Below are 13,392 nucleotides of genomic sequence, written 5' to 3'. Positions count from 1 at the left end.
GTGCTCTGTGCCCTCACTCTGCTGGGGCTGGCACCTCCCCAGCTGCTCCATCCCAGCTTCCTGCTCCATCCTGGATTCTGAACATCCCTCCAAGGAGCCTTTCTAGAGCACTCCTACAGCTCCAGTGAGGCAGCCCCAGCTCCCCTCTCCTTCCCCTGATTCCCAGGAAGGCACCAGCCATGACCCCAACAGGCAGAGGCCTCGGGGACTCCCACAGGAGCCAGCTGGGCGCCTCTCCCAGCCCCGGTGCGGGATGCAGAGTCTGGGGATCTTTGCCATGCTCCTGCCCCATTTCCCTGGCACTGAGTGGGACCCACAGAGAAGGAATGCAAAGAGGAGACCCAGCAGCAGCAGCAGCAGGGAGGAGATGCCCCCAGGGCTGCCCAGAGGTCACAGGGAGGAGAAGGACACGGAGCTGGGAAGGTTGTGCCTGGGGCTGGGGACACGGGAGAGGTTCCAGCCCTTCATGCTCCCAGCAGCTTCTTGACCATGTATCCGGGCATGCTGTAGAGGAACAGGGCCACCATGATGAGGAGCAGCAGGGCCAGCACGATCTTGATGATGAGCCACTTGTAGCGGGTGCAGATGAGGTATTTGATGGACTTGAGCGGGTTCAGGAACCAGATGAATGACGTGTCCGGGCGGCTGCAGGGGAACCAAACACCCATCATTAATCCATTACCATGGGAAAGGGATTGATGGACCTTAAGGTTCATCTTGTTCCACATCCTGCCATGGCAGGGACACCTCCCACTGTCTCAGGCTGCTCCCAATTTCCAGCCTGGCCTTGGGCACTGCCAGGGATCCAGGAGCAGCCACAGCTGCTCTGGGCACCCTGTGCCAGGGCCTGCCCACCCTGCCAGAGAACAATTCCTCATTTCCAAGATCCCATCCAGCCATGCCCTGGCACTGGGAGCCATTCCCTGGGTCCTGTCCCTCCCTGCCTTGTCCCCAGTCCCTCTGCAGCTCTCCTGGAGCCCCTTCAGGCCCTGCCAGGGGCTCTGAGCTCTCCCTGGATCTTTCTCCTCTCCAGGTGAGCACCCCCAGCTCTCCCATCCTGGCTCCACGGCAGAGGGGCTCCAGACTCAGAACACCTCCGTGGCCTCCTCTAGACCCTTTCCAGCAGGTTTTGGGGCTCGGAGCTGGATGCAGCATTCCAGGTGGGAGCGGAATACCATAATCCCAGGTCCCTGCTGCAGAAAGGCTTCTCCCACTCACTTGGGTTTCTCCAGGGGATCAGGCTCATTCCGAGCCAGCCCAGCAGGGGATTTCTCAGCCTCCTCTGCTGTCAGAAGGTGCAGCTCAGCCTCAACTTTGCCCTGCAGGGAGCAGAGACCTGTGCTGAGGCCTGGGATGTGCTCCCAGGCCAGAAGAAACAAAGCCATGAGGGGGAAGCAGGGTGTCCACAAAGAGTGGACGGTCCTCAGGAGGCAAACCCTCCCTTTTCCCCATCCTTACAGTGATCTCCAGCTCATCATTCTCATCTCTGGCCACGAACGGCCACCAGCCCTTGACCCGCTTCTGCTTGAAGATGGAGATCATGGGCAGCTCAGCCTCATTGGTCACCATCTCCAGGCTGCACTGCTTGGACGTCTTGGCTCCCCGGGGGAAGCGGTTCAGGTCCAGCTCGATGGCCCCTGGCAGGACAAAGGGGAAGACAGAGGTTGGCATGTCAAAAAGGCAAAGTCCTTGGCTGGAGAGGGGCTGGACCAGCAACTCCTGCCCTGGGGAGCAGCTTTGAGCCAGGTCTGCGATGGAGAAATGGGGTGTCTTGGCTACAGGAGCAGTGGAGAAAAAGGATCTCAGAATCATGGAGACCTGAAGGTTGGAAAGAGGTCCCAGATCCTCGAGGCTAACCTGATCCCCACCTTGTCCCCAGTCCAGAGCACTGAGTGGGATGTCCAGGCATTCCCTGGACACCTCCAGGGATGGGCACTCCAAACCTCCCTGGGCAGCCCCTGCCAAGGCCTGACCACCCTTTCCATGAAGAAATTCCTCCTGGTGTCCACCCTGAGCCTGCCCTGGCACAGCCTGAGGCCATTTCCCCTTGTCCTGTCCCTGTTCCCTGGCAGCAGAGCCCGACCCCCCCTGGCTGTCCCCTCCTGTCAGGGAGTTGTGCAGAGCCACAAGGTCCCCCCTGAGCCTCCTTTTCTCCAGGCTGAACCCCTTCCCAGCTCCCTCAGCCTCTCCTGGGGCTCCATTCTCTTCCCAGCTCCATTCCCTGGACACACTCCAGCCCCTCCAGGTCTCGCCCTGGAGGAGGGGCCCAGAGCTGCCCCCAGCACTGGAGGTGCCCCAGCAGTGCCAGCACAGGGACAGGCACTGCCCTGGCCCTGCTGCCACCCCAGAGCTGGCACAGGCCAGGGACCATTGGCTGCTTACACACCTGGGCTCGTGTCCAGCTGCTGGCACAGCACCCCCAGGGCCTTTCCCACCCCCTTTTCCCAGCCTGGAGCACTCAGTGGGGTTGGTGTGACCCCAGTTCAGGACCTGGCCCTTGTCCTTGGCCCATGGATCCAGCCTGTCCAGAACCCTCTGCAGACCCTTCCTGCCTGCTCATCCCACCTGCTCCATCCAGCAGCAGCTCAGGGGGTTTGTGGGGTGCTCTGGACCCTGCACATACCCAGGAAATCATCGGCTGAGAAGTGGTCGGCATCCCAGACCTGCAGGGTGAGGCGGGCCGGGATCTTGTACTCGGTCTCATCCCAGGAGAACATGGACTCCTTCTTGGAGATGACGATCTTCTCCTCGGCCATCAGGTAGTCGAAGGGGAAGATGTAGCGCCAGTTGAAGTTGCCTTCACCAGTGAGGGAGTGGTAATGGACATCTGTGTCCTGCTTGTCCTCCTGCTGCCCCTTCAGCCACCTGCAGGGCCCGGGGAGGTGAGAGGGGGACACAGGTTTACATGGGGCAGGAGAGGGGACAGGACCACCCTCTTTGGGCAGCCAGGGTGTTTCCAGGACTGAAAAACCCTAAAAGTTATGAACAAGGGGATGGGGCTGCTTCAGACACTGCAGCAGGAAATCCAGGGGGCAGGAGGATGCCAGAGGGAACAGAGAACCTCAGGAGAAGGAGATTCAAGGGGATTGTCCGAGGGCTTACCCTGGGTGAGGAGATGTGGAGGAGCTGTACAGGAGCTGGAAGCAATGCTGGGGAGGCTGGAGCAGAGCAGGATGGAAAAAGGATCAGAAATTTGGACATGGGACTGGAGGGACAGGACAATGGGAATGGCTTCCCACTGGAAAAGGGGAGATTTGGGTGGGATATTGGGAAGGAATTCTTTCCTGTGAGGGTGGGCAGGCCCTGGCACAGTTGCCCAGAGAAGCTGTGGCCACCCCTGGATCCCTGAAAGTGTCCAAGGCTGTTCCAAGGCTGTTCCAACCTGGATTTGGACACTTCCAGGGATGGAAGGTCCTCAAATTCCAGAGGGATAGAACTGCTGGGATAGCTCCAAAGTCTCCTCAGAGCTCAGGGTTTTGCTTGGATTCCTTGGAGCTCCACCCCACAGGATTTGTCTGTTGAGAGAGAACCATGGTCTGGAGCTCCTGGGACAGTGGAAGATGTCCCCACCCAAGGGAAGGGCTGGGATGGGATGAGGTTTAAAGTCCTTTCCTACCCAAAGCATTCCATGATTCAGTGACTCTCTGATGTGCTGAAGTTCTGGAAGGGGCTTTCCCTTCCTGCTGAAGGAGGGTGAAGCAGAGATGGGAACAAACCAACAGAACAAGCATCACCAGTTTGGCTCCAGGCTCAGGGATTGGAGCTGGCAGGGTGGAAATGCCATGAGGGGACATCAAGACAAGCTCAGAGAGGGGCAGAGGTGACTGAATGGTACTTTAAATTTTAGCTTTTCTTTTTTTCAGACTCTGTACTGCTTTAGTGTGTAGGTCTGAGTTTCATATTAGGGGACGGTGAGCTCTGTTCACAGAGTGGGTGACAAAATAATTCCTGCTCTAGCTGGGGACCAAGGACAAATGATCCAAATCTCAGGCCCTAGAGCACAAACAACGTGGGCTGAAGAGAGAAAAACAAGAAGGATTGGATTTCAGGTGCTAAAGCTGGAATTGGACAATTAACTCCAATATGCAAATGGACCAAAATTTATAGAAGTGTGAAAACTTGTGACCTGTTGTCCATCTTGGGTGTAGCCCTGGCTGGGCTCTTGTGCTTCCCAAGGTGTATCCTTTGAAGGCCTTTTAATAAATCCCTACTTTATTCCTTTAATTCTGTCCAGCCTCTGTTCTAGGTGGCCTCTATAGCAATCAGTTTTTGGCAACTCTACCAGGACAGAAAAAGCATCTGGAAAACCCCTTGGACCAAATGAACACCCAACTCCTGCCCCCCACTCTCACTGGCACCCCCAGGGGTGCCCAGCTGAGGTCCAGAAGGTACCAGAGCCCAAGAATCCTCTGAATGAAGGCGGTATTTTGTCTGATACCTTCTGGACGGCAGCTGGGGCCCCTCCTGGGAGTGCTGGTAGGAGTGGGGGGCAGGAGCTGGGTGTTCCTCATCCAGGGGGTTTTGCAGACGCCCTCTGTCCTTTTGTGGTCACAAAAACTGATGCCTTGGGAAGGCTGACCTAGAACAGAGACTGGACAGAGCTAAAGAATAAAGCAGGGATTTATTAAAAGGATCTCCTCCATGGATCCACCTTGGGCAGCACAAGAGCCCAGACGAACCCAAGATGAACCAAAATGGTCCCAAAATGCACGACTGGGCACAGGATCTCTCACTTTGATCAGTTCTGCTCCATTTGCATCTTGGATTTAGTTGTCCAATTCCAGCTTTAGCCCATGCAGTCCCATCCTTCTTGTTTTTCTCTCTTCATTCCATGTTATGTTCTTGGGCCTGAGATTTGGATCATTTGTCCTTGGTCCCCAACTAGAGAAGGAACTGTTTTGTCTCCCCACTCTGTGCAGAGAGCTCACCATCCCCTAATATGAAGCTCAGACCCACACACTAAAGCAGCACAGAATCTGAAAAAATATAAAATATAAAATTATATTAATAGAAAAGCTAAAACCTGAGGCATCAGCAGCACCTGTGTTAGGTGCTAAAGGCATCACAAGCAGCGAGACCTCGTCAGCACTTGACAGAGATGTCTTGTGGAGGATCAGACAGCCACAGAAGCTGAGCTGGGGAGTGCTGCCAACCTCCTGGCCCTGGTGCAGTGGGAGAGATGAACTCAGGGCAAGAACAAAAATTAAGACATCCCGTCTGGTCACTCTGACTGCTCTGAGGAGAGAAGATGTAACAAAGGCATCACTGGTGCAAGAGGATGCAGCAGGGACTTGGGAACTGAAAAGATTTTGTTGCTAAGGGAACGGGGGCAAGGGGGTCAGAGTGGGGAATTTTGTGTGGAAGTGGAGGAACTGTAAATATTGGTCATTAGTGTAATACACTGGCTTTGCTTGCACACAGCATGGTCTGTGTCTCTCAGCCTCTGCAACACCAGGCATCTCCTCTCCCAACAGGAAATTGTCACCATCCAAAACCACCCCAGTGGCATTCTAGACAAGCCCCCACAGCTCCAAGCAGGGCCCTCTGGATGTGCAGCCAAGGAGAGGGGGAGAAGCAGGAAACAGCATGGGAGATGCCAGCAGCTTCTTTGGAATCTCAGCAGAGGCAAGAAAGAGACTCTGAGTAAACATCCCCAGCAAGAACCTGGCCAAAATGATGACATATCCATCCCCTTCCCTGCGTGTCCTCTCCACACTGGATTATTGCCAGAGAGGGGATGAGGACCCCCAGACTCTCCAGTCCCCCCTCCAAGCATGGCACAGAAGTAGATGAGAACACATCCACCCGGTCCTGGCTGGTTTTGGGTCCCCCAGCACCACCCATGTCCAACAACAGCAGGGACAGGCGCCCACCCCGGGAGAGGCAGAGGTTGCTTCAATGGAATTCCAGGCTGTACCTACCCCCTGACAAAAATGTCACTGGATTTCTCACTGCTGGAATTCTGTATCTACCCCCTGACAAAAATGTCACTGGATTTCTCACTGGTGGAATTCCAGGCTGTACGTACCCCCTGACAAAAATGTCATTGGATTTCTCAGTGGTGGAATTTCAGGCTGTATCTACCCCCTGACAAAAATGTCATTGGATTTCTCAGTGGTGGAATTCTGTATCTACCCCCTGACAAAAATGTCATTGGATTTCTCAGTGGTGGAATTCTGTATCTACCCCCTGACAAAAATGTCATTGGATTTCTCACTGGTGGAATTCCAGGCTGTACCTACACCTCAGCAAAAATATCACTGGATTTCTCCATTGTAGAATTTCAGGCTGTACCTACCTCTAACAAAAATGTCACTGGATTTCTCCCCAGTGGAATTCCTGGCTGTACCTACCCCCTGACAAAAATGTCACTGGATTTCTCACTGGTGGAATTACAGGCTGTACCTACCCCCTGACAAAAATGTCACTGGATTTCTCACTGGTGGAATTACAGGCTGTACCTACCCCCTGACAAAAATGTCACTGGATTTCTCACTGGTGGAATTCCAGGCTGTACCTACACCTCAGCAAAAATATCACTGGATTTCTCCATTGTAGAATTTCAGGCTGTACCTACCTCTAACAAAAATGTCACTGAATTTCTCCCCAGTGGAATTCCAGGCTGTACCTACCCCCTGACAAAAATGTCACTGGATTTCTCACTGGTGGAATTCTGTATCTACCCCCTGACAAAAATGTCACTGGATTTCTCACTGCTGGAATTCTGTATCTACCCCCTGACAAAAATGTCACTGGATTTCTCACTGGTGGAATTCCAGGCTGTACGTACCCCCTGACAAAAATGTCATTGGATTTCTCAGTGGTGGAATTTCAGGCTGTATCTACCCCCTGACAAAAATGTCACTGGATTTCTCAGTGGTGGAATTCTGTATCTACCCCCTGACAAAAATGTCATTGGATTTCTCACTGGTGGAATTCTGTATCTACCCCCTGACAAAAATGTCACTGGATTTCTCACTGGTGGAATTGCAGGCTGTACCTACACCTCAGCAAAAATATCACTGGATTTCTCCATTGTAGAATTTCAGGCTGTACCTACGTCTAACAAAAATGTCACTGCATTTCTCCCCAGTGGAATTCCTGGCTGTACCTACCCCCTGACAAAAATGTCACTGGATTTCTCACTGGTGGAATTACAGGCTGTACCTACCCCCTGACAAAAATGTCACTGGATTTCTCACTGGTGGAATTACAGGCTGTACCTACCCCCTGACAAAAATATCACTGGATTTCTCACTGGTGGAATTACAGGCTGTACCTACCCCCTGACAAAAATGTCATTGGATTTCTCACTGGTGGAATTCTGTATCTACCCCCTGACAAAAATGTCACTGGATTTCTCACTGGTGGAATTCTGTACCTACCCCCTGACAAAAATGTCATTGGATTTCTCCCCAGTGGAATTACAGGCTGTACCTACACCTTAGCAAAAATATCACTGGATTTCTCCATCGTAGAATTTCAGGCTGTACCTACCCCCTGACAAAAATGTCACTGGATTTCTCCCCTGTGGAATTCTGTACCTACCCCCTGACAAAAATGTCACTGGATTTCTCCCCTGTGGAATTCTGTACCTACCCCCTGACAAAAATGTCACTGGATTTCTCCCCGGTGAAGTAGTCGTCGTCCTCCAGGATGACCTCGTCGGTGTTCCACACGATGACCCTGAGCTCGTACCTGCCCGAGGGATGGAAAGGGAGGTGAGGCACGGGAGCAGGGAATGGGAGCAAGGAATGGGAGCAGGGAATGGGATAGGAAAGGGAAGGCCAGAAAGCAGAGCTGGCTGCCAGGAGCAGGGAACTGCTCATAGGGATCTATCCTAGGGATCTGGAGGGCAGGATCAGGATCTGGAGGGGATCTCACCATGGAGATGATTATAGGGATGGGACTCTTCCTATGGGGCCAGGCTGGAGAGCTGGGAATGTTCACCAGGAGAAGGATCCAGGGAGAGCTCAGAGCCCCTTGCAGGGCCTGAAGGGGCTCCAGGAGAGCTGGAGAGGGACTGGGGACAAGGCATGGAGGGACAGGACACAGGGAATGGCTCCCAGTGCCAGAGGGCATGGACGGATGGGATATTGGGAAGGGATTCCTGGCTGGGAGGGTGAGGAGCGGCTGGGATGGAATTCCTAGAGCAGCTGTGGCTGCCCTGGATCCCTGGCAATGTCCAAGTCTTGGAAGGGACTGGGAGCACTCTGGGATAGTGGAAGGTGTCCCTGCCCATGGCAGGGGGTGGAACAAGAGCTTTAAGGTCTCTTCCCACCCAAACCATTCCATGATTCCATGATCTCCACGGGATCTCCCGGGTCAGCCTCACCAGGGTGAGCCAGGAACCAAGGGAAATTTTCCATCCTCTGCTCCCAGTCTCTGCAAAGAGCTTTCCAAAGGCTCAACGGGGCAGCCCAGGCTTGGATTTTGGGAGATTTATGACCAAAATTGGATGTGCAAAACAACCAGAGCCCAACTCTGTTCCTGCTCTCCCCCCTTGACTCAGCAGGGCTGTGATTCCTCCCCAAAATGGGCTCAGAGTCCTCCTGAGGGCTCCAGGAGGTTTGGGCTCTCCAAGGAATTCCCAGCAGGGTGGGGAGCTTCCCATCACTTCTGCTGGGCTGGGAATTTCTTGATGGAGAAACATAAACCATAAACAAAACCCATAAACAAGCTGTGGGAAGGCTTGTGAAAAATAAGAACTTCACCATAGCAGATTTACCCCGGGTGGCTGCAATTTGTGACCAAATTAAGAACCATGAGAAAACTGTTTTTCCTCTTGTAAAGAAGTCTCCATCACATTAACAAGAAGGACTTCTCTCCCTAAGTAAACTTAGAAAAAGAGATTATTTTAGCGGCAGTAAACTGACTGGAAATTTTAAGTTTTGTTTCTTTGCATTATCAGCAGGAAAAAAAAAGTTGTAGGGAGAGGAAAAGTGTTTAAAAAAGTTTGTCTTAATTCTTATTACATTTTTTTTCTTTTAATCACTATTAATAAAATTTTATTTGTACTCTTTTAAAGTTTTAAGCCTGCTTTACCTTTCTCCTAATCCTATCTCACAACAAGAAATAAATACACTAGTAACTAACCAATACCAAAACCTACCATACTCTTCAGTACTTTGAAATCTTAAAAGAAGAAACTTTGAAATCTTGAAAATCTTAAAATTAAGAAATTCTCAAATTAGAAAAAAATCTTTAAATTAAGAAATTCTCAAATTAGCAAAATTAGCGGACTACACAAAATCAGTGTTTCTACCCAGTTTCAAACTAAAACCTCCACACCAATGAAGTGGGAGTGGGTGGAGGAAGAGCAGAATCCCAGCTCCTGCAGTGAGGGTAGGCTGGAGGGAGGCTCAGCACACGTGGCCACAGCACCTCACTGGATGTGCCAGGGTGTCTCCAAGTGAGGGAAGTGGATTTACAACTTCCTTAACCCCCTCCTTTGGGATCTCCCTTTGGCAGTGCCCTGGCTGAGCCCATCTGTGGGATTCCTTCACCTTTTCCTTTTCTCCTGCCTGTCCTGTGCTGTGCCTCTCCCAGCTGGGATCCAGGGATGCTCTCTCCACCCAAGGCATCGACTGACTGGGATGCACAAGAGGCTCCCATTGGGATTCCCAGTGCCATCCCTGTATCCCAGCCCTGGGGACAGGAAAAGGAGCCCAAGGACCAAAGCCAGCAGGGTGAGAAAGGACTAGAAGGGATATTGAGGGAAGAAATGTCCTTCTTCCCCCTCTGTGTGCTGTCTGTGCCTGCTCCTTCCTGCTTGGAATGCTGTCCACCACCTCCTGGAAAAGCCTGATCCAAACTGCCCTGGGATAACCCTGCCCCTGCCCAGGAGAGGCTCAGGGCTGGGCACTCTGCTCTGCCCAGGGAGCGATGGAATTTCCCAGTTCACACAGGAAGGAAAGATTGGGATCTGCAGGGGATGGAAGATGTGGGATCCCACCCTCAGGAGCAGTTCTGGAGCTGCTTCCAGTGTTGGGATCCCTGGGAATGGCAGCATGGATGAGGAAGCCAAGTAGAGGGCTGGGCTGGCCATGGAGCAGCAGCAGGAGGTGGGAGAAGCCCGGCTCCATCCTCAACCTCCCATTTTCCTTCCCCATTTTTTGTCTGGGCTGCCAACCAATCCCAGTAATTTCCTGAAGTTCCTTACTTCTTTGGTTTCCTTGGAGAAATATCGATGGCAGGGCCAGGCGCTGGCATATCCATGGGGAACATGTCCACCCACATCTCCAGGCGGCCCTGTGGGGTGGGAGAGGCACAGTCAGTTCCCCCTGTCCCTCCTGTCCCCTCCCCACCAGTGTCCCCCTCTTCCCACATCCATCACCCCGGCCATGTGGAGTGGGACAAGCTTCTCCCATGCCACAAATCCTTCTCCACCCCTGCAGAAACATCTCATGGAGAGGGTGAAACTGGATGGGTTTTAAGGCCCTTTCAGCCCAAACTATTCCATGATTCCATGATCTCCATGTGAGCCTGGATCAGCCTCACCACGCTGAGCCAAGCTCCAAGGGGAGCTTTTCTTTCTCTGCTCCCAGCCTCTGGAAAAAGAGTTTGCCAAAGGCTCAATGGGGCAGCCCAGGATTGGATTTGGGGGAATTTCTGACCAATATTGGGTCTGCAAAATGACCAGAACCTAACTCTGTTCCCACTCTCCCCCTTTAGTCAACAGGGCTGTGATTCCCCCCCAAAACTGGCTCAGAGTCCTCCTGAGGGCTCCAGGAGGTTTGGAGTCTCCAGGGAATTCCCAGCACTGCCTTTGGTGCCCAGCAACCTGCGGGTTTCCAGTCCCTTCTGCTTGGGAATCTGTTGGGAATTTTGCTCCCAGGTGCCCAGAGGTGAATCAGGGTAATCAGGAGGGATTATGGGATGTGAAATGGATGAGGATGGATCAGGAGGCACTGGAGATTTTCTCTGCTGGCCTCCCAGGGTGACCTGCCCACCCTGAGGTGGGTTAGGGCTGCGCTGGCCCCCATGGGCTGCCCCCAATCCCGTTGGAATGTAAGACCTGCTCGATGCCCGGCTTGTCAGGGTTGAGCAGCGGCCGCGTCTCCACGTGCTCGGGGACGAGGCGGCAGCCGGCCCGCGGGATGTCCTCCCAGTGCCGCAGCACCGCCAGTGCCAGGTGCTCGTCCGTCGGCTTCTTCTGGCCTGGAGGACAAAGGGGAGCTTGGACAGCTGGGACAGGGACACAGGGAGAGCAAAGCACCCAGGGCCTCCACCTGTGCTCCAAGGTGCAGAACTGCCTCATCCTCTCCACCCTTTGTAGGAGCACTTTGTCCCAAGGGTTGCAGAACTGTCCCCAGGTGCAGACCTGCTTCATCCTTTCTATCCCTTGGACAAGGTGTTCCCAAGAGTTGCCGAACTGTCCCAAGGTGCAGAACTTCTTCATCCTCTCTATCCCTTGGAGACCACTTTGTCCCAAGGGTTACAGAACTGCCTCATCCTCTCCATCCCTTGGGAACACTTTGTCCCAGGGTGCAGAACTGCCTCATCCTCTCCATCTTTTCTGGGAACACTTTGTCCCAAGGGCCGCAGAACTGTCCCAAGATGCAGAACTGCCTCATCCTCTCTGTCCATTTGGAACACTTTGTCCCAAGAGTTGCAGAACTGTCCCAGGGTGCAGAACTGTCTCATCCTCTCCATCCCTTGGGACCACTTTGTCCGAAGGGTTGAACAACTGTCCCCAGGTGCAGAACTGCCTCATCTTCTCCACCCCCTGGGAACACTTTGTCCCAAGGTGCAGAACAGCCTCATGTTCTCCATCTCTTGGGAAGACTTTATCCCAAGGGTTGCAGAATTGCCTCAAGGTGCAGAACTGCCTCATGCTCTCCATCCCTTGGACAAGGTGTTCCAAAGAGTTGCAGAACTGTCCCAAGATGCAGAACTGCCTCATCTTCTCCACCCCCTGGGAACACTTTGTCCCAAGGTGCAGAACAGCCTCATGTTCTCCATCTCTTGGGAAGACTTTATCCCAAGGGTTGCAGAATTGCCTCAAGGTGCAGAACTGCCTCATGCTCTCCATCCCTTGGACAAGGTGTTCCAAAGAGTTGCAGAACTGTCCCAAGATGCAGAACTGCCTCATCCTCTCCATCCCTTGGGAGTACTTTGTCCCAAAGGTTACAGAACTGCCTCATCCTCTCCATCCCTTGGGAGTACTTTGTCCCAAAGGTTACAGAACTGTCCCGAGGTGTAGAACTGTCTCATCCTCTCCATCTTTTGGGACAAAGTGTTCCCAAGGGGTGCAGAACTGTCCCAAGGGGTGCAGAACTGCCTCACCCTCTCCATCCCTTGGGAACACTTCATCCCTCAGCTGGCACTTCCTAACTCCTCTTACCTCTTTCCAATCCCTGTAGAAGGTTCAGATCCCCATTCGTTATTCCCTGTCTGAACCAGTCCCATGTCCACTGACCACATTTTCCTTCTTTCCTTCACCCCTCCTGGCCTATTTCCCTCTTTCTTGGGCACACTGAGTGTGTTGGGACACAACTCTCACCTCCCATTATTTGGGAATGCATTCCCATGGATAACAATCTCCTCAATGCTGGAGGTGTCTCCATGGCTTTTGGGACATGCACTGCTCAGAGGGCATTTCCAGAGGCAGTTTTGGATGTCTGTGGATGTTCTTGAGTGATTCCAAGAGGAACCCTCTGGTCTGGAGGGTCTGTAGGACTTTGTAACTGGTTTCATACTGGGATGGTGCCTGCAGGGCTGGGTAATGAGCCCACCACACCTGTCTGGGGGGGATTGGACTGAACAACCTTCAAAGCTACATTTCAAACCACTCCACGATTCAAACTACGCTGAGATTCCATCCCTGGATGATGAGGAGACCCCCCCCCAGACCCCTGCTCTGCTCCAGAACCTCCATCTCATGGGGCAATCCCACAGGGCCATACCATTTTCATCCTCGATCTCCGTGGGGCCGGTGAAGACCCTGTTGGCAACTTTCACTCTTCCCCCTGGCCCGAAGTGCGGCCCATCCACTTTTCCCTCTTTGCACAGCTTGGACAGGATTTGGGAGGGCTTCATGGGGTCACGCCAGGTGTTGTACCCATGGCTGGGAACAGGAGGGCAAGATCAGAAAAAAAAGGTTGCGAGGACAAAGAAATTTTTTTCCCTTTTGCCAGGAAAAAACCCCCACTGCACCATGAAGCAGCCAAAATTCCCAGAGAAAGAATTTGAGGCAGCAAAGGTGAACTTTAGAGCAGATTTGATCCCTCTGTGCCCCTTTTGCAAACACCTTCCACCCAACTTTGGCTCAGACCTGGAATTCCCAACGCATCCTGCTTGAGTCCTGATGCTCAGCATTGCCCTGTTTGCTCTGCTCTCATTTCAGCCCTGACCTCACCCCTCTTCCCAGTCCCACCAGTCCCCCCAGTC

General features: G+C 53.0%; 1 protein-coding gene across 1 annotated transcript in view; it reads right to left on the bottom strand.

Moving 5' to 3' along the window:
* Positions 1-230: 230 nt before the first annotated feature.
* The window catches only part of OTOF (otoferlin), a 104,396-nt gene continuing 91,234 nt past the window's right edge, over positions 231-13,392 (bottom strand). The window contains exons 45-52 of the mRNA XM_059843150.1: positions 12,909-13,069; positions 11,018-11,160; positions 10,163-10,251; positions 7,600-7,698; positions 2,624-2,865; positions 1,459-1,637; positions 1,219-1,319; positions 231-645 (exon numbers count right to left, since the gene is read on the bottom strand). Of these exons, the coding sequence (XP_059699133.1) occupies positions 465-645; positions 1,219-1,319; positions 1,459-1,637; positions 2,624-2,865; positions 7,600-7,698; positions 10,163-10,251; positions 11,018-11,160; positions 12,909-13,069 (1,195 nt within the window). The 3' untranslated portion in view covers positions 231-464. The remainder of the gene's footprint in view (positions 646-1,218; positions 1,320-1,458; positions 1,638-2,623; positions 2,866-7,599; positions 7,699-10,162; positions 10,252-11,017; positions 11,161-12,908; positions 13,070-13,392) is intronic.

Source organism: Haemorhous mexicanus, chromosome 3 (genome assembly GCF_027477595.1).
Source record: "Haemorhous mexicanus isolate bHaeMex1 chromosome 3, bHaeMex1.pri, whole genome shotgun sequence".
Lineage (NCBI taxonomy): Eukaryota > Metazoa > Chordata > Aves > Passeriformes > Fringillidae > Haemorhous > Haemorhous mexicanus.
Note: the sequence above shows the minus strand (reverse complement) of the source record. Positions and strands in the feature narration are given on the sequence as shown.